Source organism: Anopheles gambiae, chromosome 2, assembly GCF_943734735.2.
Source record: "Anopheles gambiae chromosome 2, idAnoGambNW_F1_1, whole genome shotgun sequence".
Lineage (NCBI taxonomy): Eukaryota > Metazoa > Arthropoda > Insecta > Diptera > Culicidae > Anopheles > Anopheles gambiae.
The window spans coordinates 94,207,843-94,235,511 of record NC_064601.1 but is presented as its reverse complement, the minus strand read 5'-3'; the positions used below and the strand labels follow the sequence as shown (position 1 = coordinate 94,235,511).

Sequence of the window (27,669 nt, the reverse complement as noted above, 5' to 3'; positions counted from 1 at the left end):
GCAACGTATCCGCGTATCTCCTTCCCCCGCTACCCATCAGTTTGCTGCCGTTGACAGGGTGGATTTGGCAGTATTGAGGAACGCTTCTCGAATACCCAAGCAAAACCCGGCATCGTTTGTTGGATGTTTTGCTTATTTCGTCGGTTTTTTGCACCGCACGTTTTTTTTTTGTGTGTGCTCTTTTGAGGGCTCATGCTGGGGCACTGTTTTACTCATTGTTACTGTTTCATTTATTTTCCCTTTTTTGCGGTGCTTTTTTGGGTGGCATCAATGAGCACAGCTTCGGTAGTACAGCGCGTATGCGTTTGGAGGTGCGGCAAGCGAACGAATGTGATGTTAAATGTGATGCATTAATTATGCCCTGTTTTACATGTGATTTATTGGTTCCGAGCGGTAAGGTAACGCTAACGGGGTTTTGTGTGTGTGTGTGTGTGATTTACATTTTTGTCGTGCAAGTCGATGGACCGATGTTGGGGGTTCGTGGGAATAATTATTGTAATGCTACCGTAAATTGCGCAGTGATTTCGGAAAGGGAGTGTGAAGCTTCCACCAAGATGATGGATGCGTATAGAGGGGCACACTGCAGTACTGTGGGAAACAAAGAGGCAAAGGGCTGCTGGTATCAAAAATATTTTCGCTTGTTTAACATGATTAGAGGTATAACTATGTCAAGGATTTGTTTTACAATTGAATAAATAAAGTAATTTCTCTAAAACATTATTCAACAGTATGTCTTTTTCAAACGCTTGATACAATTTAACTTCACGCTTCAATCATACAAGGTAGCATATATTTATTCAAATGTCTGAAATGCAATCCAATGCATAACCTTGTGAAGCTCCTGCCATTAAGCTGTCTGCTATCGGATCGGAATTGATTCAGATTAAAATAGATACAAATTCCGCACCGAGCGCTTTGAATGGTGAAACTGTCAGCTCTCATCGCAAGGGCACATCGCTCATTGAAAGGGTTGTTTTCCCATTAAATGTTATCCCTTTCATCTTCCGGCACATCGTTCCGGCAAGACAACTCTATCGGCTACACTTCCGAATGCAAACATTAGTGTTAAATGATTAGAATATTCATAAATTCCAGCTAGCTCTGTATTTCGAATCGCACACCATACCATTTGGGTTATCCTTTTTACCAGTCTGGTTTTGTTCTTCTCCTGCTCTTCTGGGCATACCGGGCATCATGCGTGCACGTGCGAAAACCATAACTCACGCCAGTCAGGTAAGCAGATACAATCAATTTGTCTAATAAAGTTTGCCCAACTATTTCACAGCATTCGAAACGGCCCCAAAACACACACACACACACGCACACTCAGTAGAGCGACATTGAAGCGGAACTTTGCGGTGTGCTGTGTTCCCAGAAATCATTCCCATTCAGAAGAACGACCGTCCGTTTGTGGGCCGAAGGCGGAATACGAAGCCGAAGGGCTGGTGGGACCAAAGACGAATGGCGTGATGAATGCTATTTGCTTGAGCCTCAAGGAATTTCAGGATTGGCAAAGGAAGAAGAAGAAGAACAAAACCGGGCCAGATACAAACACAGAAACTGAGGGGCAAGCAAGTAAAAAAAACTCCGTATCTTTAGATCGTCCGAAGCCGGAACACCGGAGCTCACGAGGCGCACGATGGTATGAAGCGGAAATGGAAATTAAAGTAGATTTTCCCGGAAAGCTCGTTACTGAAGAGCAAATGGTTTCACACCCATCCCCCCCCCCCCCCCCTCTGGTGTCTCTTCCTAACCTTCTCGGTGCTTCTTGTACCGAAGAACGGTACAGGAATGATCAAAAATCGACTAGGCACTTGTTTTTTGCTGCCGCTGCGTGTGTTTCTTTGGGTCTGTATGAGTGCGCCTGTCTGCTGCTGTGGGATCGCACAATACACGCTTGTGTACGGTGTGAACGGTCCCGGATGCTGCTGATGATGATGGTGGAAGAGGAGGAAGAAGAGCAGGAGGAGAAGATCGGGAAACAGTGCCCAATGACGGGCGATGATGATGGTACAGCTGGCGTGCCCAGGCCTAGAGAGTGACGTTGCGTAGGCATATGCGAGCGTTAATAATTAATGTTGGTTATTAATAATTACTGTATCTACTGGAGCATCCAACCGTGCGCCACCCGTGACCGTGGGAGTTGAGGAAGGGTGCACCCGGTGTTCCGGTGCCACCCGGCCTCCTCCCCCCCGGCGTGTGCCGGCTGTTCTGCAACATTCTGCACGGAAGAGGCTCCATGTTACGGGAGGGTGTGCGCCCAGTGTGCAGGACAGCCGTCCCCGGATCATACGGTACAGCCGTGTCGGCTCACCGGGTGGGACAGCAGCACTGTTCTCTTTGCTCTCTTTCGTCATCTGTCTCTTTCTCTCTCTTTCTCTATTTGAAGCAGGAACAGGTGGAAACATTGGATCCGTAGATGAAGTGAAGGGTCACCGTGCTTGTCATGAATATATTCAGCAACTTAGTGTAAGCTGCGTGGGGTTCGTGTCCGCGCACTTCACGCTTGACACCTGGTCCCGCATTTGTGCTGAACCCGGCAGCACGGTGGGAGCTGGTATGGACATAAATAAGTTGAAATATTAAAATGAAATGAATAAATTAACGTTTGTTCATTAAGTTGCATCTAACTACTGTACCATTGGGACTAATACCACCAAAATTGCATACTTTAGATATCTTTCTAACAGAAAATTAGTCATGTTGACGTTTGTACTGACCACTACAGCAGTCTTGTGATGTGATATGATGTGTTTCTCTTAAACATTGTACCTTCAGTTATTTATTCAGCCCAAGGTTTTTCCTGATCCGAATCCTCTTTACCTTACGAAAGTCAATGACGGTCGGGTTTTACTTCTCAGAAGTGGGATGATTTTACACAACAAACAGCTAACAGTAGTTTCACACAAATAGCTTCAACCGATAGTTCCGGTACACGAATCCTCACTAAGGTGAGGCATTTTACCGACACTTATTCAATCTCACGATGATCACCTCGAAGCTCTGGATCAAGTTTATTATAGCTATGAAGTTACTATGTTTCTTTTAGTTCCGAATCTACTGGTTTTGTCGTCAGTATTGGTGTTGCATCATACTTAATTTCTCATAAATTTCTCATACATGCTTGAGTTCAGTTGCCGCACAATGTAGGCCCGAAACCCCAACAAATAATAATAAACTTCAATAAGAAAGGCAAAATTATTTTACTGACTAAAATAACTCTGTAGCTATCAAATAATTTCCAAATGAACAGGAGCACCAGAAAAACCTCTATAAAACCAATAAAAAGGTATGTGAAGAGCACTCGTTTTGATGAAATCATCATTTGAGTCATCCGAAAAAGAGCTAATTTAATTTATTTTTGACTATTAATAAATTTGAATTTTATAACAGCATTTAAGTTACAGTTTTTATTGTAATTTTTTTGTAGTAAATACTGTTTTTTTAATCAATCAACGTTATTTTCAAATAAATATATTAAAATATCCCAATCAGTGTCCAATATTTTACCATGTTTTTACCCATAGTCCCGCTGCTTGTTTCTCCAATCAGCTACCCAGCGGCCACTGCCACTATCTTGGCCGGCCTTACATAAGCTCTCACGTTCGCAGCCAGCGGGATAAGATTGAGCAACTGACCAGCCCAGTGCTTTGGTGCTGGAATAGTGTTCCCAACAAAAGGCAAACGAAGCAACCAGCAGCATATGCCACCGCTTCATGGCAGGCTGGATTGAAGAAAACAAAGCATATTCCGCAAGGTGGCGACGGTGATGATGATGATAATTGTGTGCACCAAAACCAAATCCAAAAAAAGGCGAGAATGAAAAAGCTGCCCAAAGACATAAGCATTTGTAGGAGGGAAAAAAGAAGAGAAGCAAAACAAAGCGTGCTTAGAGAAGAAGGTATAGAGAATGATCGTGTTTGCCAAAAAAAAAAAAAAAAAAAAAAAAACAAACATGAAACTGGATCAAAGCTTCCAGCACCGCAGCAAGCGTTATGTAGGTGAGCGTACCTCCTGTGCCATGCGTCTTCGCTGCGAAGGTCCAGGAGCTGGCTGCCGGTACTGGAAGGATGATTTCATCACCCTGGTTCCAACACACTGGCACAAATTCCCGCGTACGCCTTCCATCGGCGGCCACGTTTCGTTTCGCGCAAGGTTATTATGCAGGTTTTGCCTTTTAAAGCGATTTAATTTAACTCTCCATCTCCATCCGCGTGCCAGCGTGGATGTGAACTGAAGGGAGGAGGAAAAGAAGGGGGGGAGGGCAAGAGGATACCAAAAAAAAGGCAACAAACCGTTCGCCCGTCGGTTGCCTCCCAATCCGGGGATGGTTTGGTCGTATCCCCCTTTTTCAGGGTTGCATGGTTTTGAATTATGAAGTACAAAAGGTGATGTTATAAATTAATAACATCCGGCTGACTTCCAAGTACGCTTTAAGCAAGTGATCCTATTATCGCTGCCCGTGTGTGTGCGAGCGCTCTTGCGCTCTCAGTGTGTGTGTATGTGTGTGCATTGGAGTGTGCTGAAGTGTGGGTTTGAAAGTTTGCTGCCGCACTGGCTAGTCGCTCTTCTTGGCAGAAGCATACTTTCGCCGCCACCGCACAGAAAGTGCACAGTGAGTGGCAGGAAAGAGGGGGGGGCGGAGGGGGAGGGACTGGGAGGTAATAAGAAGAGATGGGAAGAAGGGGTCGACATCTCGTATCTGCCACGGCGTCTGCCGGTGACAAGCGAAACGAATTGCGAAAGGTCGGTTGTAAGTCGGACGGTAAATTGGCAAGCAAAGGGACAGAGACAGCGAGACTGTGGGCATGGTTTTGTTGGGGTATGCTGTTGGAGAGGTGCGGCAGGAGTAGGAAGGGTAGGTGTGGTCGCTTGCACATATGAGATATGTTTCGTTTGCGTTTTTCGGTGGAAACAGTTGATCATTTAATGTGCCAAGGGAGGCGGCTGGCACCCGGAGGGTACTTCTGTTTGATGAGCATCCGTTTTTGCTTCGGTTGTGATGCTGGTTTTCAAGAAAGCAATGGAGTACAGCTCTGTGTGTGTGTGTGTGTGTGTGTAAGTTGGCAGGTTGAGTGAGCAAGGGCAAGTGAAGCAAGGAGTGTTTTGTTTTCGGGTTTCGGGTGGATGAAATTATCTAGCCTCAAGGAGCTTAGCGCAGTGAAGGGCGATGAGGTACAGTGAGTGGTGGTTTTTAAATTACGCTTACGAAAGGGAAGCAATGTGGTAGATGGAAGAAGAAAAAACTCGAACCTGGGAAAAGAGTACTTGTGGTCGTGTGTGTGTGGTTGGTGCTTTCGTGGGTGTGTTATACTATAATAAGCAAAATGGTTGTTGTTTTTTAATTCAAAGAATAAAAATCGTTCAACATAATCTAATTTAGATCCTTCTGTATTTGTGTCAAAGAAAACGGCTCGATATGGTCTAAGAATTAATTGTAAAATTATAAATTTCTTAAGGTTGTCTTCACTGATGCCGGGGTTACAGATCGGGTGACTGAGAAACTTTGTTTTTGTGTGTTATATTTCATTAAATATTGATCACAATATGGCTTTTCGTAAACCTAAAGAGTGGAAACTCACTTCTCCAACTATTTAAGCAATAAAACAAAATAATGTATTAAATGCATTTCCTGGTTATTCCTCAGTGACCATTATTTTGCACCGTAATCCAAGCGGTTTGATCACAAGGGAATGCATTCACAATTATTATTATTATTATTATTATTATTATTTATTCCGAAAGTTATCCAGCTGGCATAAGCTTACATAACATACTTATTTCTATAATTAATGCTAAAGAACAGTGCTAACAAAAACGCATCGAATAACATAACAAGTTTAACTTTCAATCAACCAAATAAAAAAAAACAACATAAACTGTGGATGCGTCAAATTAAGCTATGTAAAAAGGTCCGTAAATTGTTTGAGTTTGAGTTCAAGTCGACATTTTTTCCTAGCGAGTTATAGGCACTTATCATTTTTAATAAAGGATCGTTAGATCCAAAATTAGTCTTTCTTCTATGTTGCAGAGGTTCTAGTCCAAATAACAGGCACCTTGTACGGTAAGAGTGACAAACAGAATTACGAGACCACGGGACACGATAAAACAATGAACGAGTGAGCTTGCGTTGAACCGATTCTAGCCTATCTGTTAAATATTGCTGTGTCGAAGTCCAAATAATACTAGCGAATTCTAAGGTAGGACGGACAATTGCACAATACAGAGCTTTTATACTGAATGGATCTTTGAAGTCTTTCGCAACACGCAAAATGAATCCTAACAAACGGAAAGCTTTTGAAAGTATTGCTTCATAGTGGTTCTGTAACGTTAGTCTGCTATCTAAATGAACGCCTAAATCGCGAATCACATATTTACGCGGCACTGATCTATCATCAATTTTATATTCGTAAACAATCGGAGTTCTTTTTCTAGTGTAGGATATAACAGATCATTTAGATATGTTGAGACGCATACAATTTGAATTACACCATGAGTTAAATCGAGTTTTGAAGAGTAAAACAATCGGTTTGATCTGATATCGTACACCAAAAGAGTGGAAACTCAACTCTCCAACTATTTGAGTTATAAAACAAAATAATGAATTAAATGCATTTCCTGGTTATTTCACAGTGACCATTATTTTGGACCGTAATCTAAGCGGTTTGATCACAAGGGAATGCATTTAGAATTATTATTATTATTATTATTTATTCCGAAAGTTATCCAGCTGGCATAAGCTTACATAACATACTTATTTCTATAGTTAATGCTAAAGAACAGTGCTAACAAAAACGCATCGAAAAACATAAGAAGTTTAACTGTCAATCAACCAAAATAAAAAACAACATAAACTGTGGATGCGTCATATTAAGCTATGTAAAAAGGTCCGTATATTGTTTTAGTTTAAGTTCAAGTCGACATTGTTTCCTAGCGAGTTATAGGCACTTATCATTTTTTTATAAAGGATCGTTAGATCCAAAATTAGTCGATCTGAAGTCTATTTTGAATAATGTCCTGGTTCTTGACATTCTACTAGGGGCCTGAAAGTTTAATTTACTCAGAATTGACGGGGCGTCTAAAGATCCGCTAACAAGTTTGTGTATAAATAAGCACTGTGCCGTCTTTCTTCTATGTTGCAGAAGTTCTTGTCCAAATTACAGGCACCTTGTACGGTAAGAGGGACAAATAGAATTACGAGACCACGGGACACGAAAAAACAATGAACGAGTGAGCTTGCGTTGAACCGATTCTAGCCTATCTATTAAATATTGCTGTGTCGGAGTCCAAATAATACTAGCGAATTCCAAAGGTAGGACGGACAATTGCACAATACTGAGCTTTTATACTGAATGGATCTTTGAAGTCTTTCGCAACACGCAAAATGAATCCTAACAAACGGAAAGCTTTTGAAAGTATTGCTTCATAGTGGTTCTGTAACGTTAGTCTGCTATCTAAATGAACGCCTAAATCGCGAATCACATTTTTACGCGGCACTGATCTATCATCAATTTTATATTCGTAAACAATCGGAGTTCTTTTTCTAGCGTAGGATATAACAGAGCATTTAGATATGTTGAGACGCGTACAATTTGAATTACACCATGTGTTAAATCGAGTTAAACAGTTTTGAAGAGTAAAACAATCGGTTTGATCTGATATCGTACACCAAAAGAGTGGAAACTCAACTCTCCAACTATTTGAGTTATAAAACAAAATAATGAATTAAATGCATTTCCTGGTTATGCCACAGTGACCATTATTTTACACCGTAATCTAAATATAATAAAATCAAGCAAAATTCACGTTCACATTCGCTCCAGGTCTAAATTGATCTAAAGAGGTATATTACAGTCGTTGCCGCTTAATTTTGACTCTTACGCACCTATTTTTGTCTCAAAAGCACCAATTTTTGTCAGCGTGTCACGATTTTTGCCTCCAAGGCATCAATTTTCAACTGTGAGTCAATTGTTTTATTTAATTTTTTTTCAATGTATCTGAAACTAAGTGTTTTGAAATTATTGAAATTAAGTTAAGTGGTGAATAATGTCATATAAAGCATTTACAATAAAATAAATGATTAACACATTTTGGAAGTTTTAATGGAGTAAAAAAATTCTCATGTATTTTCAGCTGAAAACAAATGGCTTTAGAATATATAAAATGTATTCACTTTTTCTCAAAAAACAATCAATTTACACAGTTTTTGCATTGTTTATGAAACAACAATTATTAAAAATCTGCTTAAATACCTTGTTAAATTGTCATGATTCGAACAAGAGTCAAAAATTGAAGACTTACAGACAAAAATAGGTGCGTTAGAGTCAAAAATTGATGCGCACTGTCAAAAATTCGTGCCTTAGATGCAAAAATTGATGCCTTAGAGTCAAAATTAGGTGGTCTCGACTGTATGTGAGATCATGTGACAATTGACTGTACCACAAAAAAGCAAACAGTGGATTATGGAATTAAAAACACTGAAGCACATAAAGTTCATCTTAAGTGAGCAATACAGTTCAATGCAATGTGTCATATTAGGTTGTAAAATTATTTATGAAAATATATAAACATAAACACGGTGCCTGAACGTATTTTTTTTACAATCAATAAAGCTGCAAGAATAAATTGTCCGAATTGGCAAGAAAGAAAAACACTTTAAATTCAATTGCATCATTACAGCTCATTACATATCATTGCAGGCGCACAAGTAAATCATTACAGTCATTTACAGTCATATAAAGCGGTTTTCCCTGTAGAAGAAACATAATTTACAGTTGGTAAACAATGTTTCAAAAGATTTGATGTTTCAACATCCTATTTTTTGTCGACGGTGTGTTTTTTCTTCTGTTTTTTTGCTCAACGTTTTTACACTTTCTTTACAATCCATTGATCAGTCCCGTTGACTGGGCGAGCCCACGTATTTGCATTGGCAAAGAATAAAAAAAAGAAAAAAAAAAGAAAAGCTACAGCATAAACGTGCCTTCGTAAAAATTTCAACATTTTCTCCCCATCCCCTTCCCAGCAAAAAAAAAAAAAGAAAAAATGAATAAGAGGTAAACAGTTTTACGACCCGCTGAAGTGCGGGCCATTCTGTCGATGGCAGCGATGGTTTTTTTTTTTTTGGTGCAAAGTGGGCGACATAAAATAAACCCGTTGCCGGATGGGTAGTAAAACGAGAGCGTACAGTGTGCGCCAATGTTTGTTGTGCGCGAACAATTCTTCTTGAAAGGTGCAACAAACTTGGAACACTTGGACAGAAGCGAGGGCGCGATCGAAACGCCCGCTGAAGTGCAACAAAATCTTAACGATCGCTCTCAAGTGCACTGGACATTGGTCTGGAATGAGACAGCCGAAGGACCTATGCTACGGTAGCAGCTGTAAAAGAGAGAAAGAGCCGTGGTCTCTGGTGTCAAGAGCCACCGTTTGAAGTGTGGAAATGCTGAAAAAGGTACTCATCATCCACCGCCCAAGGGTGGGAAAGTGGGACGGGCTTTCGATCCATTGATTGGGGTTAATTTTGAAAGCTGTCGGAGGTTTGGGTGGCTCAGTACTTCTGCTGCTGTCCGAATCTTTCGTTTTGGGATGGCTTGGGAACGCAGGCAGAATTTAAAGCAAGCAGAACAGAAGAAGCTCCCAGTATCCTAGCGATCGGTGACGGTTGTCAAGCAGCGAGACGAAAACGATGTCCATTTTGATTCCGCGTCGGATGGGCGCAAGGCATCAACAAAAAAAGGGCGCACTGGATCGAGGGCGCACTCTGTATCGCACGAGTTGAGCTTACACTGTGCACTACCGTTCAGGGGTTTTGGAGGGGATTTTACATTCGTCTATCGTTCGTTTTGCAAGCATTCGTCATGCCTAAAAAGAGCAAGATAAAGAAGAAATGGGTGAATAAAAAAAAACCAACCCGAAAGCACTCTCAATTAAACCGCCCTCAGGGGGTATGGGCAGGATCGGTTGGCGTTTTGGATCACTGCCAGAAGTTAATTGCAAAGATGTTCCGCACGGTCCCTTTTCGATCCAACTGGTGTCGGGGGAGGATTTCATTTCAAGCCCCTCGTGCTTTGTGCATAAGGCAGCTTGGTGTTCATTTGTAAAGCTGGTTTATTTCCTCCCTCCCTTCGTTTTCCTTTTTGGTGCTTTCGCCAATCCCTAATTTCCTTCGTAGCTGTTCGCTTTTGCCGCTGAAAACATCAAATATCGTCCCCAATCGTGGCAGGGGTGAATAATTTAACTCCCAAAAACTGCAACCGAACGAAAGACGGCGCGCGTGGTAGGATTTGCTAGCCGTGCTTGTCGATGGTGCGTAAACAATCCACTTTCGGGGTTGAAAATGAAGTGGTAGTGTGCTCGGTGGAGGGATTCATCACTCCCTAAGGGTGAGGCGAGCTTTCAGCAAAAATCAACGCTTCCCATCCCGGACGCGGACCATCACAAAGGAATTGTCATTCAATGATGGGCAGATGGCGGAGGCAGCCAAGTGGCCGTGGCGGAAATCGTTAGCATTAAATGAGTTAATTTAATTATTACCAATTATCCGGCAGGAAAGAAGCGCGCTTCGACGCCGTTTTCGTTTGCGCCGATGGGCAAAGTTACTTGCCCGGGTGATGGACCAGTCGACAAAACGACTTGGTCTTGGTGGGGAACGGTTGAACGATTGGTGTGTGCTGCGGTTGTTAGTCGGTAATTAAGTTGTTCGCTCAATCAAATGATTTCCCAATGAACAACGAAGCGAACGAAACAAAAATGGGACGCATTGGGCGACGGTGGATGGTGGATGATTGCTGACGTTGCCAACATTGTTCTTTTATTCGTGGAATTTATGTCAAGAGGTTGAAATTGGTACACTACGAAAGGGAGAAAAAGTTATGACATTGAATAGAAGGGTTGGAAGTGAAAGCGTAGAGCATTAATGCATCTTTGTTGATTGTATAGATTGTACTAAAAATTTGTTGTAGTAATTCATGCAATTCCAGCAAGATCTTTTAGTTTCAGAACAAATACAAAACATGTTTTAAGGTTCAATAATGCGTAGAATTTCTGAATGTAAAACAGAACTACAGTGAAATCTCCCTTAGGTGAATCTTCAAGGGACCGCCAACTTAGGCAGCGTTCTAGCAGCAATCGAACACGACGTCCAACAAGAACAAACCCATATAATCATATGGAGGTGCACTGGCAGAAACAAACAAACAAACAAGACAAACATCGAGTCGAACATGTCCGTTGATTCTGTCTGTGATGTTCGATACCCACCTGTACTGTGACTACCTTGGCTGTCAAACGCTTTACAGCTACAGTAGATAGAATTCAGTTCGGGACATTTTCAAGTTTGTTTACGTAGTTTGTCTCTTTTTCTTCTTAAAATTGAGTGTAAAATATTTCAAATAGATATCAATAATTATTGTAATGCTTCACAATCAATTATAAAATCAAATATACAGGTTTGAAACGTATAAAACTATTACGTGTACACTATAATGTGTATGCACTGTATGTGTTTTGGCATGGACATTTGTTTACATTTTTCAATATTAAATTAGAATGATTGTTATGTTTTTATTGATGTGAATAACTAGTAAATTATTTGTTGAATCTTCCCCCTGGCGTATTGCAGTGCATAATGACAGGTCTATAAGACATCGAACAGCTGACAGAGCACCTATCGAACGGAGTCGTGTTTGTTTGTCTCGTTCGATTGGTCCCAGAGCGCCGCCTTAGGGAGATATTCAGGTTGAGGAAAACGAATGAAGTTGTTGCTATGAAGATTCCAAGAAATCACCGAAATACCCTGGCATCCTTGGACCAATATATTTATGAACTGTCGTTCAAAACTGTTTTGTTAAAGAATTTTGACTGCCAAATCGCATATGCACCTTATAGAATGTTCACCTTAGAGAGATCTTCATCTATATGACACACAAAATGTATGGAATATGACGAGATCTTTAAAATATTCATCTTAAAGAAACAATTCATCTTGTGGAGACTACATCTTAGAGAGATCTCACTGTATCAGCAAGGACTTCAAAAAAGTAAGTGAAATTGTTTGAATTTGCCCTTCAAAACTTGTCATATTTACATTTTAAACGACCAAGTCTCATTTGCACTAATACAAGTCATGTCAAAAATACTGCAGTTCGAAGACACTATTATTACCTTATTCCTTCCCATTATTTCCACAAGCCACAAATTCGCCGGCGCATGCAAATGAACTACACCAAATTAGTAGGTTAGTACATTTGCTAACCATAAAATTACAATACCTACAATACAACTGAACCGTTTCGCACCAATCAGCGATGGAAAATCGCTTTCAGCACATAACCCCCCCCTTTCCCATAGGCATGAGTCCAGTGTCTTCGCCATGTCTTTATCGCCTCTCCTTGCTTCCAGCTTCCTTAACCTCCGTAAGCGTAGCTTTACGACAGACGACGTAACTGGCATCGACATTATTCATGTCGATTATGTTCATTCTTGATGATTTGTGTGCTTGGGCAAAACGGTTTTGGTACGGAAAGCTCTCCCTCTCTCTTTCTCTCTCTCTCTCTCTCTCTCTCTCTCTCTCTCGCTCTCGATGTTTATGCGCGCGGGCTCTCTACCTTGCCGAACCGCCACGCTGATGAAGATTGAGAACGATGAAGATTGAGAACGAACAAACCGTTTTGAAGAATGTCCTTCAAAACTTGAATGGTGTGCTTTTGTGTTTGCGAGCTGGGCGAGGGGGGGGGCGAATTGAACTGCTGTACCAGTAAGTCGGTTCGGGCAAGCGGAGATCGTGGGCACACGATAGAAATTGTACGAGAAATCCAAATCATCTCCGGCTTGCTAAAACCCAATTTATCACATTCCCGTAGACAATCCATCATGGGCAAAGAAGGGAACGCCGGCCTGGCAGCTGATGGAATGGACTGTGTGTGTGTGTTGAATTTGAGAAATGATTCATTTTGTGCCGTGTTTTTTGTGTGTCTGTGTGTGTGTGCCCTTTCTTTGTTGCTCCTCCAGCTTCTTCCGTTCGCTTTCCATTCCCTTGCCTTGCCGCTGCTTTATTATTGCCGCTGATCTGAGCGAACTCAAACTCGGCTGCCGATGGTGCCGACTGACGATCCTATTACGATGTGGACCAGGAACTACCCCTCCCCACCCCTCGTCCTAGTCGTAATCCAACAGAGTCGACCTAATTTTGTGAGCTGCGTAGGTTTGTATCAAACTCATACTCTCTCTCCGCACTCGGTGCGTTTTATATTATTGCTTCCTTTCGTTTTTCTTTACCATTTTTTGTTGCATCTTCTTCCGGTCACCTCGCAACGGACCCCCTCGCAAAGGAGAATATGGAGGTTCAAGCACAGACACGTTCATTATTTCACTTGAACAAAAACTAATAGCGCCCCAGCGTTGGCGCTACAACAACCACACGGTGCCCGCTGTTGTTCTGTTGTGCCTCCGGGAACAGATTTGTGTCGCCGTTTTCGTGTTTCGCTTATCGCTTTCTCTTTTTTACCTTGGGGTTTTTTTTTGCTGCAATGGAGAGAGATCGTTTGGATGATTTTGGGAAGCAGCTGTCATAATTGCTGCGTCCTTAATATTGCCCCGAAGCAGCCCGCTGTGGTCTAACTTTCCGTTGGCAGCGGGAGAGATAAAAAGCGTGCGCTGGGTTGAAGTTTCGCTTGCAACACCTTGACAATCGGGGGAAGGGTGGCATAAGAAGGTCGACGGAACGGCAACGAAGTTCATCTTCGTTTGACCATTAAATGCACCATTAAGGGGTCTCTGATGAAAGGGAGTGAACAAAAGTGTGAGATAAAACACACACACACACAAGCACACGCTGGCGCATAGTTACAAAAGGTAAAGGACACGTTTTGAGTGAAATCTCACGCGCCAACACGGTTGGTGGGGAGCGAAAGGAAGCAGCATTTCTTTTAGCGAAATTAATCTTTCACCGGAGGCACGTTTTGATTACTGGAATCTTTTTCGATTCACGTAGTTGTTAAGTTGGTTTGCTGCTTTTCTGGGCAGCTGGTGGAGTGGAAAGAACAAGTTCATTTCATCTACAAGGTGAGCCTGCAGGATCGTTATGGTGCAAAAATCATTAAGGGAAAGCAAATTGTAAAGACATTTGCTGTTGTATGGAAATGAAGACCGAGTAAAAGAAGTCGTTTCACTGTTTTCTATAAAATAATCTTCATTTTCTGTTCTGCTGCTTCAGCACTAACGTTTGCATTGAAAAATGGACACAAATTGTGGTTTTTTCATGGGTTTATCGTCACCCGCACTGCCCACACGTTGATTACACTTTCAATAATAGTTTCCCATGAGTCAGCAGACAAAATATGACACCTCTATTCAGTCGAACTATAACCGTGATGGCCCAAAAAGTGAAGCAACTTCGTTTAGGAGCATGCACGATCAAAGACTGGCTCTTAGTAGCGTCTAAAACGGACACCGTTTGGCAGGGAGGGAAAAATCGCTTCTTCGCTGTATTCGGTTGGCTGCCAGATAGATGCAACCGACCAGACAGTGAAATAGAACCTGGAAAACAAACATATCAGGAAGCAAAAATCGCGCCCACTGGATTTGTAGCTGCAAGCAATGGCGTCAAAACTAAATGCAATCATTTCAAACGAATTTTGACATTACACCCAAGTACGCAAACCGATCCAAAATACCCCAGCTGCGTCTCATCGAAAAATTTTTCGACCATCTCATTGAAAAAGCTCTACTTGAACAATTTTGTTGCAAAAACTGAGGCGGAATTGATAACAATCGAGGTAGATCTTAAAAATATGCCTACACGCTTCGTCCGTCATAGCTTAAATTCTGGATAACGGACAAAAAGCATCAAGCTCGTAGATTTATTTTTGCAAATAAGCTTAAATAATTATCTTTTAAAGGATGTTCATATTAAGAAAATATCTCTCTTAGTTTTTTTTTTACAGCAAGCCGAAAAAAATCTGTATTTTTATGCAAATGTTAGTCATTCTTGTTAAAATTCTAATTAGGTGCGCGTTTTAAGAGATGTAGATAGTAAGTAGATTTTCTTATTAGAAGTCATATTTGATAGCTAGATGATTATCATTCGCCTCTAATTTTATCATTTAAATGAATGTTGTGTACAGAGAGGGATTTCATGAACCTTACAATGGAATGAATGCATAATTGCTGCTATTGGTTGCTCGCTCCTGCAATTGCCCCCTAAAGCTATCAAAATAAATTGGAAAAACAACCAAATAAAGCTCCTTTTTAACAACCTTTTCTAATAGAGATTGAACCATATTGCATGCGAAGCACCATGCTGTAGCTCACCATAGTAAGTGGCCATTTACATTCCCACCGAAACCGCTCGCTACCAGTGGACAAGTGGACTGATGATAAGCTTAATGTTAGTTGTAGCCATTAAACGTACCATTTGCTTCGAGGGCCAAACGTACACGCGTCATTCGCGCGTTTTACAACTTCACTTCATTCTTCAACAGAAACGTTGTTCGCCACATTTCACTAATTCTCCGTCCTACGCCACGGGAGGCTTACATGGAGCAGGGGTGTTTAATTTTATTTGAACAACACCTGAACGCCTCCATCTTCATCGCGCAGCTACCATCCAGATCGTAAATGATGCGATGGTGACACCAGTCTTTGATAGTATCGCGGTTTTTGGCAGTGCCAGTGCGGCCCACTTGCTTGGCCGGAAGTGAAACGATGTGGCACTACCGCGGGACTAGACTGTAAGATCTCATTCTACTTACAGCAAGCTGTGTGGAAGTTCAGCTTCCGTTTCCACTCTGCAGAGGTCCAGGTACTCTGCTGCCCTCGCGAGCGCTTTGTAAAGGAAAAAAAGGGCGAATGCGCTGATTGTGCTGACATCCGACATGTTTCGGCACGCGGAGCGTGGAGCCTCAAGCACAAGGCACATCCTCGTTTTCGTTGTCGGTTAGGATGGTACCGTCGTGCGGGCATTTGTTTCGCCAAAACAGTGTATGTGTCTGTGTGACTCCAAAAACGCTTGCGAAACACCGGGACCGGTTGTACCTTTTCCCGTGGCGCGACAATTGCGTTTCACGTCACGTTTCTTCCGTCCATGATAAGATATAATCTTTATGTTTCCTTTTCAGTTATTTATTTTCCAATTTCAAACTATCGCCGTGGCCCTTCTGCTTGCCTTTTTTCTCCCCATCTGCAAGCTACGACCATGTGTATCTGTGTGTGTCGGTGTATGGCTTTTATGGTGCACACCGGTGTTAAGGTGGAGGAAAGATGCAGTGAGAGGAAAGATCTGCGGACAAGACCCCTAAGAAATGCTGGGATGCTTTTTGATGATGGTTGGTTGCTTTTTTTCCTTGTTGCTGTTGCTGTTTGTTGGTCCACCGCAATGGCCCACCGTTTCGTAATCCAAACGCGTCACTGATGACAAAGGAAAACATGACGTGAATGACGATAGGGGGACACTCTGAAAGCAAGAATGAAGGAGCAAAAGCAAAAAAAAACATCCACCACGCCGGAAAAGCTGCAGAAAAGCTGCGAACCACCGAAAAAAGACGGTATCTTTAAGGGAAAGCCGGGGTTGAAAAGAAAGGTCGTGTTTATAGGTGGTTGCTGTCTAGTTTCTTCCGTTTTTTGAATTGCTTCATCAAATATTGTGGCTGGAGGAGGGAGTAGAAGGAGGGCTAAAACGTTCCTTCGATGCGCCAGTGGGTCGGTTCCGTTCGTTGGTCGGTCTGGCGCGGTGAAAGTGAAAGATAAGCTTTGACAAGGGATCCGAAACCCGGTCTCCCGCTCGCTGCGCGCCTCTCACCCCGTGAGGTTAGACGCTTGACCGGGAAGCGACCGCGATGAAACCCACCATTCCCTTTCCTTCCAGCACGAAAACCCTTTTTTCCATTTCATTGGTTCTAAGCCTATTGCACTTGCCAGGATGGGGTGGTGGTGGTCGACGGTAACGAGACTGTTTATTGAATGTTTCCCCTTTTCGTAATGGGGCTGCGGGTTTTGAGAGGTTTTTTGCTTCTTCTCTCACTTCCGCTCCTTTCTGCTTGTATCTGCTTCTCCGTCTCTTTCTAGCACGCAGCACGGGGCACGAGGAGAAAGGAAGTGTGTTTTGTTCTATAATTGATGGAATGATTTTTATTCATGGCGCTAACCGTGTTTCCGAGAAGAGTGCCCGATGCTTCGGGATGTATATTTTATCCGGTGATATTAAACGCTGGTGCTTGCCTCCTCCCCAATTGCCTTCCTGGCTGAGTGACCGGGCTGGTAGGGGATACGGATTAGGTATGACGATCGCCTGGTGGTGATAATGATTGCTGTTTATCATAATTATTTAGTGCATCATTAATTCGAAGCGTTGCGATAAACTCTGACGTACGATGCGGTTTGGTGCTGCCCGTCCAGAGGGGCCGGAGCTGGCGTGTTTTAGGGTGTTATGGGGATTGCTTAGATATGAGCTACAGACACGGGGTGCGTATGTATTGTTTATGAATAAAATATAATGATTTTGGTGTGTTTTTGATACAGTTAAATATTTACATTACAGTCGTTGCCGCTAAATTTAGCTCTAACTCACTTATTTTTGTCTCGAAGGCACCAATTTTTGACAGCGTTTCACGATTTTTGTCTCGAAGGCATCAATTTTTGACAGTGCGCATCAATTTTTGTCTCAAAGGCATCAATTTTTGACTGTGAGTCAATCGCTTTATTTACAAAATTTTATGTAATTTCTGAAACTGTATGTTCTGAAATGATTGAAATTAAGTTAAATAGTGAATAATTTTATTGATAGAATTTAAAATAAAACAATTGTTTTGCCAATTTTGGCAGTTTTAATTGGGGTGAAAAAAATTAGCACGTATTTTCAGCTGTAAACAACAGCTTTAGAAATTCTAAAATTTCATCATTTTTTCTCAAGAAACAATCAATTTACACAGTTTTTGTACTTTTTATGAGTTGTGGAATAACAATTGTAAAAAATCTGCTTAAATACCTTGTAAAATTGTCATTATTCCTACAAGAGTCAAAAATTGATGACTTACAGACAAAAATAGGTGCGTTAGAGTCAAAAATTGATGCGCACTGTCAAAAATTGATGCCTTAGAGGCAAAAATTCATGCGCACTGTCAAAAATTGATGCCTTAGAGCCAAAATTTGGTGGCAACGACTGTATTCTATGTTAAACAAACATAATGAGCTCAATAAAATGAGTTCTGATACAAAAATGGTATCAAACCCCAAAATGAGTGTTAAAAATATATTGATAATAAGCTCTTTATTTATTACTAGTTAAGGCCCGGTAAAATCTACCGGATGTCCTCAAATTAAGAATTATTTTCAAACTCTACACGTTCAGTGGCAACAACCATAACTCAAAGACCTATTTGTTCTTATGCGTTACACCACAAATGTGTTAACCTTGTAACTTCTTGGACAGTTACTGTACTTTGCAGAAACGTTAAATATCGATGAGGCTACTTTTGAGCCAAGTCACGCAATTTTGTATTTTCGAACTGATACGTTCCATGCCTCTGTTGACACAAATGTATAATGTTTTGATTATTTTTTTTTTGATTTTTTAGTTATCGGCGTGATTTTATGGAAAGCATAGCTAAGTAGTAACCTCAACAACGCGTTCATTGAATAACGTATTGATGTGCAGTGGATTAAAAAAATTGGGGTGCCGCTAATACATATACAACAATATACAATATACAATACAACATGTTTAGATCCAATCCCAATTGCGTACTTAAAAACATACAATTTTTGAAATGCTCACTTCTGCTTCAATCCATTTTGTGTTTTTTGTGCCCATAGATGTAAGATTGAACTATAAAAATATGATATTGCACGTGGTTCGAATTCCATTTCTACTCTTTTTTTCGACTTATGTTTCATACGTTAGGTAATAAGTAATCGATGCTTAGAACATATTCAATGTAAATTTTCCCAGTCTTAAATTTCAAAAAGGTCATTTCCAAAAACGCCGTCAAAATTTTATTTTATTATCCTGAAACTGGGTTTGAAGTATTCAATGGAATGGGTATATGTGTATGAGACAATTGTTATTGTTGTGCCAAATATCAGATTTCGACAGTGAACATATCCCCTCAAATAACCATTCCAAATGTGTAGTTCTAATATTCCAATCTATACTGTTATAGAAAAGACTGGTTCAACACTGTTATAGCCTTTCCACATCAATTAACTAAATTCACGTTTACTTGCAAACTACTTTATTTACTCTTGACGACCCACATTTTTCAGATTTTGCTTCTAATTTGACGTGTCCTTGAATATAACGTGGTTGTTCTTAATCAACACCATAGTACGGTGATAGCATCACATGGTAGATATCGCCATCACTCTTGATAGATACAGTCAGAATCTTTTCAGCCCTCTTGGGCACGTTACAGTAAGCATAGTTTCATTGTGGATCATTCTGCAGTTGATGCTGATCCGGCTAAATGCAGTGTGCACGGTTGTCTCACCTAACGCGCAGTATGTTGCAGCCATGTTGCGCAATGAATCATCTCTCCCTTTAGTGCTTTGTTTCGGAAAGACATCCTGAAATAAGTAGTTCTTCCCGCCCGCGAGCAAATCGTTACAAATTCAATTTTTACTTTCAAGTCATCAACATCCGCCGCTTTTTTTCCTCGGAATTTCAGCAAGGCTTTCTAGCATGGGCCGCTTAGGGTCTTTCGGCTACATCCACCTCTAATTGTCATGCGTTGTCCTTGTCCCGACTCAGCCAATATTGCGAAGTAGTAGATTTGAGGGAGTAGTAGATTTGAGGGAGTAGTAGATTTGGGGCGGTCCCGTGGTACGTGGTCGTCAACTCGAACGACTCAATGACATGCCCGTCATGGGTTCAAGCCCATGGACCGTCCCCCCGTAGCCAGGATTGACTATCCGGCTTCGTGGTAATGAATTAAGTCTCGAAAGCCTATGCAGGCCGGCATGTCCGCATAGGACGTTACGCCAAATAGAAGAAGATTTGAGGGAGTGTACATGTTCGACGTCCTGGGTATAGCAACCCGTGTTACAGGTTATTCTGTACCACACTTATCTGCCGATGACGACGGTGTATGTAGTATTCGAGGTGCTTAAGGTGCAACCAATAATGAGTATGGTTGGCTTTATTAATGATTGAATAAATTGGAATTACAACCATTTTACAATTAAGCTAATTTGGCTAGTTTTCAAACATGTTTTCTTTATATTGCCTTGAATATCTTGATTAATAATGGTAAGGGGTATGAGATGGGGCACATTATCATCAGGTGGCTAATTTGCAACTTTAAATATTTAAAAAAATCATTATATCCAATGCCATGTGATTTCGAATCGGTCAGTCAAACAAAAAGTCTAAGTAACCATTGCACTCATTACTTGCGGGCTAGCAGTGGTGCATGGAGCAAGTCCTTTCGCAGCAACGCGCGTTGCTAAGAGAGCTCTGCTCTCACCGCTTTCTCTCTCTCGCTGAATGTTTACTCTCACGTCATTGTGGCGATTTTCGATTTTATATATAGTGAGATAAACCAAAAATACTGAAAGTACAGTATTTGCCACAATATGTTGGTTCTAACGAACCTTATGTCTGCCGTTTTGTATATTAGACATAATTTTTTTACTGCAAGTCAATCACTTTGTTTACAACATTTTACGTAATGTCTGACTGTGTGTTCCAAAATTATTGAATTGTAGTAAAGTAGTTGATAGTTTGATTGATAGAATTTAAAATATAACAATTGTAAAGCCAATTTTGGAATTTTAAATGGAGTCAAACAAGTTTTTCATCTATTTTCAGGTGTAGACAATGGCCTAAGAATTTTTTAAATTCTAGTTTTTTTTACAAAAACAATCTTATTACACAGTTATCATAAATCTTCTCAAATACCTCAAATTGAACTATTATTATGATTGCAATAAGAGTAACAAATTGATGACTTTTTGACACAACAGGTGCGATCAAGTCAAAAATGTATGCCTAAAATTTGAGCAACGACTGTAATGTGTAATTCAAGAATCGAAAAAGCTCTCAAAAATAAATAGTTTTATGATGTTGTGAAGGTGCTACACGCTTGCTGCCATGCAAACTGCATATCATTATTCCCCCATCTACAGCCAGCAACTATACCGAAAAGAAAGTTCACTATTGGATACAAAATAGTAGAAAATGGGGTCAGAATGCATAATATGGATGCCTTCCTAGATAAATGCAAGAGAAAAGGTGCACGTGATTTGAAACAACCTTCCCCGGAGCTATTTGTATTTAAATGAAAGTGGAAAGTTTATGCATGGAATTTCTATCGGTAGGAAACGGTTTTTTGCTCAAGAGGACGTTTCATAGTACATGAATAACTATTAAGCATTTTTCGTTGTTCACAGTTTTCTCCTTCAAACAAACGTGCTTCTTTGCCTGGTGAAAAGCGTTCACAATGAGGTAGCATATCGGCTCAAAAGCTAAATCGAAACTTCCCTCGGAGGAAAACAACATAAAACAGTGCTTTTTAAGAGTTCCTAAAGCGAGTGAAAGAAAAGAACACCCAACGTCCCATACATTGATGGTCAATTATAGTAAGAGGATTAACAAGGAAGCCGCCATCACTTGGTTTGCGACTCTCACGCGTTGGCCGTATCGAAAAGGGGGGCCGAAATGTTACACTCAAGTCGTTAGCGGTAGGCTCTTTTTTATGACAAAACGGAGCAGTGGACGAAGATTCCTACCGATCGAAAGTTATGCGAGTGGTTGCGGGTTTTTGTTTTATGTGCATTTCCATTTACTGCAAGCGCGTAAAAGTACAAACTCTCGGCTGTATTAAATGAAATGCTTTGCACGTTGAATAATTCATTTCATTCGCCTAACAGCCTATCATTCTACCAGCAAGAAACTAGCTCCGTAAAACCGAAAGCGGAAAAGTAGACACAAATGTACACCGAAACAGTAGATAAAGTTTTCTTATGGAATTCGATTTTATTTTCAAACGATCTCAACAAATTTTCGTAATTTTCTTCGCATGATTTCGTCACCCATCACCGTTTCCATCTTCTTGCTTTTCCCCCACACATCACAATCAACACCTGGTGGGGACTGTTCTGTGTTCTGTTTTGTTGTCTTTTTTTTGTTCTTTGTTTTCGAACCATTCTTCTCCATTCTTCCTGTTAACTAACGCAACAGTCACATAAAGTTGGCAAAATGATAAGCGTACACTTAACACAATTGGTTTGTTTTTCATCCGTGCGCCTTTTTGGCAGTTTTGATTTCCCCGAAAAGAATAAAAAAGTGCTATAAATCAATCACCTTTCCTGTATAGAACGAATCAATCAGCTTACCGACTAGCATAGTTATTGAACAGTGTGGTTTTGTTTGTTTTGATTCTTCCTTTTGCTTGGCTAGTTATCCCTTTCTCTCTTTCTTGCTCTTTCTTTTAACTGTTGGTTTTCTCCGCTGGGCATGTAGTAATGTGTATGGTGTGTGTAAGTGTACCTGTTTTGTGTGTTTAGTGTTACAGTCGATCCTTACAGTTTTGACGAACTGCCTCCACTCACTAACATTGAAGTTATTTTCCTCTAAACAGTACCTTTTTCCTTTTCATTTACTTCATTTGTGTGTTTTGGATTCTTCGGGTTTGCCGCGTGTTTGTCAGTGTGGTTTGTTTGTTTTTAGGATAAGTTACTAGTTACATGGCTTGATGTGGTTTATTTATTTCGTTAATTTATTCTTCTCTCTCTCTCTCCTTCGCTTCCTTTAATAGCTTACGTTTAGTCAATATTTTCTTAGCCTTGCTTATTTCTATACAGATTTTTGATCACTCGCTGTGTGTTCCTGTGTGTGTCAATGAGTTTAGTTGTGTGTTTTTTGTTGGGGCGGCCTAAGGAAACAGGAGATTGTAGTATTTTTACACGCTATTCTTCCCCTCTTGTTTTCCGGTTTAAATTTGTCCAATTGTTGTTGCTGCTAACGCTTGCACGCTTAAATGTTCAAAAGTTTTCAATTTTATCTCACTCTCACTTCAGCTCATTTAGCGAGTTGCCGGACGTGCCTCGGATGGGATTAACCTATCGTTTTGTTGAACAAGTGTACCCCAAAAACAGAACCAAAAACCATACCATCTCCTAGTTCTTTGTCATATACTGTTCATTCCCCATTTCGATCGGAGGTTTTTGTGTGTGTGTTTTTTTAACTATTTCCCACTGTCAGTGGTGGTTAGTCTTCACGGTTTTATTTAGAATAGAATAGTTACGGAGAGTTTAGTAAGAGAACGGTAGTTTGTTTTGCACATGCACACAAACGCTCGGTTTTGACGTAGCCTTGGGTGTCTTTCCTCCCTTTTTTATTTTCGTGTAGTGCGCTTTTTGATTTCAGTTTTTCTCCCTTCTCTCAATCAATTTCTTTGCATTAGTTTAAGTGATGATTTGATTTGATCTGCATGTATTGTACCAAGATAGCTTGAAACGAACTAAGACTGTTTACATAATTGTTTTTTGCTTGTTGTTCTGGTTGTAGTTGTTCGTGTTGTTCGTGTTTGTATAACTATTGACACTGTTTTCTAGCCGATCGAGTGTACCTACGTTACTGGTGCTGCAGTCTACCATCCCTGGAATGCGGCTCAGTTCTAGGTACCGTGTCCCACCAGCGCCCATTGCGATCTGTTTATGCGTTTGCAGCAAATACTTATTACATTATTACCTACACCTCACCTCCACACAGTCCGTTTGGTTTGTATTCTTAATTATGATTTACGATTTAACTACAGAGCAGACGGAATGGGGGGGGACCATTTCAAATTCCTCTTGCCCTATCTGACGCGTCTGGTTGGACTCGCACTGTTCACACTAACACATAATGTCCCATACGTCAGTGTTGTCTCTCTTATCTCTATTAATTTGATTATCTCGGTAACGAAAAAACTTAACATCGTATCTTGTGGGGAGAGGGGAGTCTGGTGAGGAGTTTGGAACCGGAACCGAATAGGACGCTAACAAAGGGGGATATTCATGTATTTATCATTCCTAATCTATGTACACACATCACGCCAACAGCTCTCTCTCTCACTCATCTTCTTTTAGTGACACTGTGTGGCGTGATTTAGTTTTGCATAAGCTCCTGCAATGATATTTGAGCTTTCCACGAGGAGGGATAATATCCCGCTTCCCCCCACACTAGAGATATTGTGCTTACCCGCCCCGGGCGCTCGCACTCTGGCATGTCCATGCTACACGCGCCACAGTGCGAGCGCCCGAAACGGTTAAGAAGGAATCTGTTGTGCAAACTCCTGCACGGGACCGCAGCAGCAGTCCTGCTTATAGGCAGGAGTTGTCGTGCACTACCGGAGGCACACCGCCGGGGACGTTTTCGCGCTTCAGCAGCGTGGACGCATCGTGCCGGCTGTTGGCCACGATCTGCCGGATGGTGGGCGCGTACGGTGGACGTCATAGGCGCAGCTCCGGCGGCTCCTTACATCAAACCTGCGTGTGCGAGTTGGCATGGATCGGGTCCGGGTCGGTGTGCGTGGCCGGCGTGTAGTACTAGAACGGGTACTGCAATTTAGTACGGTCCGGTTGCTGTCCGGGTGTGGTGATACGGGTGGTGGAGGGGATGCGCCTTACTTACCCCAATGCGTCCATTGTCGTACTCCCGGGCCGTCGGGGGCATGGTGAGCCGGTTTTTGGAGTTCGAGTTGGACGTCATCGTGTCGGACAGCGGGATGCGATTGCTCGACCGGTTCGAGCTTTTCATGCAAAACTCGACGAGGGCGACGGCCAGCGCCACCAGCAGGCCCCCGATCAGGATGTAGAAGATGCCGGCCACATTGCTGAGCGATAGCTCGTTGCGGGACGCGTCCTGCTTGTCGTAGTGTTTACACTCCGTCCGGTCGAACCACCATTTGTTGACCAGCTTCGTTAGCTCGCCGTTCTCTTTGAGCGACAGCACGGCTAGGTTGATTGGATCTCTGTTGGGTTGAGAGGTGAAACAGAAGGAGAGATGTTGATGAGAAGTTCTTGCTTGGGAATTTGCGGAATAAAGTCAAACTATGAAATTGAAACACTTTGATTTGTTCAGAAAAGTTCAGTTGACTTGGAATATGATACTCCTAGAAGAGACCGTGGACATTATCCAATAATTTAGGATTTGGTCGTACTACTGGATGCTGTCAAAATACCTGGAATATTTTCATCCAGAACTATTGAAAAATTGATACGTTTAATTTACATCTCATTATCTCTTGTCTGAAGATCCTGAACAAAGATCATGATGATGTTCTTATTTCCAAAGATAGTGGAACAATTGTGCAAAGCTAGGCTAAATTGTATGTCTGAAGGCAAGGGATAGAAAGATATCAGCTTGTAAAGGTAACTCAGAAGAGATGTATCCAATGCGTTAATATCCTAGCTCTTATCTAGCCACTTGAAATCAAAATGATCTGTTTGTATCGATCGTTTGCACGTCCTAATGTTAGTTATATTGGAAGTAAACACTCTATTGTTTATAGTTGGAACCTTTGCCGACAAACAGTAACGACCAGTAATAGCATGAACAATCATTTTAGTGCTATCATCTACTCATTGCTGATTAGCTACAAAGAGCTAACAAGCGAATATTTACTCATTAGCTGACCATTGAGCGGCGAATAACGGCACCGTTCTGCAAATGCTTGTTCGTCAAACAAATTAAACCCGTCCAGTGACACGTTGTCGATGCAACTCCGTGCCTACTTGTCACCAAAAGCGTGCCAGTGAACATTTCAACAGTACACCCCGGAGGCCATGAACAGCACTATCCGTCATGTTTGCTTTCGAGCCGGTCCGTCCGTCCGTCTGTCTGTCTGTCTATCTGTCTGTCTGTGCCTCTGTGCATGCATATCATGGGCAGCGTTCCCTGTCAGTTCACCTCTTGCACTGGTGGGTCACGTTTCTGTAGTGGCTCTTGTGCTGCGCTTCCTTTCACCTACACTTTACAACGGGTCGGTGTGGTTGTGTGTCTGTGTTGATACCGTTTGACGCGCGCGAATGCTTCTTCACTCTGGAGCACTCATCCAGACCTGCCCAAGGGGGATGCTGGGAGTGAAAAGCGAAACACTTCCAGGTCGCGGGATCAGGTGGTATGCAATTGCATCACGGCCATCGTCTCCCATGCGCGCGTGGCAAGTGTGTGAATGTCAGCCATGGCTTCCGGCATCCATCGACAGTGGGACAACAACACCGGTGTTGGTGTTGCCGTGCTGTCACGGACACTAAAGTACACTTCAGACGTGTACACAATCGAAGGAGCAACATGCCACGCGCTCCTCCCCGATGCGCGGCAGTTGATCCAACGGAACGGTGAAGATGATTTCGCAAGTGTTCTTACTCTATGACCCAGTAGAAATCACGGTTGTGAGTGGAAAGAAAGAGAGCTGAAGCTAAAGGAAAAAATGTAAAACGAACGGGACCGTTTCTTATTCTTGCCGGCGCACCCTTCCAAGCAAAGGCATGAGAACAAAAAACATTCCCACCCAATGGGACCGACCGTGCACCGAGCGTGATTGCTAATTGTTTCAAAACACATTTCGTGCCCGGGTTTTGCAAACAAACCAACCGCGTGCTGCGCCACATCCCTTCCCGTGAGGCGCTGGCGAAACGGGATGACGCTGCGCCTGGGTGCACACTCGCCCTGGCTACTTCATTATGCAGTAGTGAAAATAATGTCACACAGTCTCAATCTTCGTCTGCCGTGACTGGGTCGTTGAGGTGACCTAGTCGACTCCGTATGCATTGCCACAGTGCCCTGCCACTGGCTTTGTCCCCATCTCATCTCTCATACGCTTGTGCGCTTACTATTTGTCCTACGCCCTATTCTCTACGAGTGCACAGGAAAAGAAGATAAAAAAAAAAACACACACCCGAGCACACAGCACAAAGCGCAATGGGGGAAAATGGGGTCTTCGAGCGGCACTAATGGGACACGGTCAGTTGATTTGTTTGAGTTCGGTGCACACTGCGCTAGACTGCGCCGTACACACATACATGTCCTTGGTTGGTGAGGTTTTTGTTTCGTTTATTCCCAACGGACTCGCTGCTGTTTTTGTTCTTCGGTTGCCTGCTCCATTGCTTCAAATTTTTATCATTTTGCATTTCCATTTTCCCATTTGCTACGCTTTTTGTGACAACGTTTTTAGCGTCCTGCTGTTTTAGTACTTTGTTGTTGTTTTCTGTACCCATCCTACGGGGGGAGTTTTGCATTTAGAGACCAATTTGCGTTAATATTCCTACTTGTTTAATAAAAACCCGGAAATTTCACAACAGCGCAGTACGGGGGAAAAAACGGCTGCAAAACAGGTTTGTAAGACGCATTGGAGAAACAAAAAGTGGGATTCATGCCAAGAAAGCTTTATGTTGAGGCTTCGTGCCGGCACCGGCATGCCGTTGCTTACAATTTGTCGACCTTCGGGGTCGCGCACAACAACTGAGCTGCAGCGCAGTCAATAAAGTAGAGCAGCAGCACCCAGAAATAAATGCACCCGGTGGAGTAAATATTTTCACTTGTCCAAACTGGGGTGTTTTTTCTTCTTCTGAAATTGCACCGGCACCGCTCGCGTGCCGATTGCATTTGCGGTGACGGTGAAGGATTTCTTTTATTAGCGGTTTCATTGCGACAATTCGTCAATTTCGTGACAGTTTTTGAGGAAGAAAGGGTTG

At 42.0% G+C, this 27,669-nt stretch overlaps 1 protein-coding gene across 7 annotated transcripts in view; it reads right to left on the bottom strand.

The window, feature by feature from the left end:
* Nucleotides 1-21,939: 21,939 nt before the first annotated feature.
* LOC1276693 (glutamate receptor 1) overlaps nucleotides 21,940-27,669 on the bottom strand; it is a 63,877-nt gene continuing 58,147 nt past the window's right edge. For 6 of the 7 annotated variants that reach the window (XM_061644843.1, XM_061644842.1, XM_061644845.1 and 3 more), the window contains exons 12-13: nucleotides 24,605-24,944; nucleotides 21,940-24,519 (exon numbers count right to left, since the gene is read on the bottom strand). In XM_061644843.1, the coding sequence (XP_061500827.1) occupies nucleotides 24,454-24,519; nucleotides 24,605-24,944 (406 nt within the window). In that variant the 3' untranslated portion in view covers nucleotides 21,940-24,453. Of the gene's footprint in view, nucleotides 24,532-24,604; nucleotides 24,945-27,669 lie in introns of all 7 variants that reach the window. The other variant, XM_061644849.1, reaches the window with a different exon arrangement.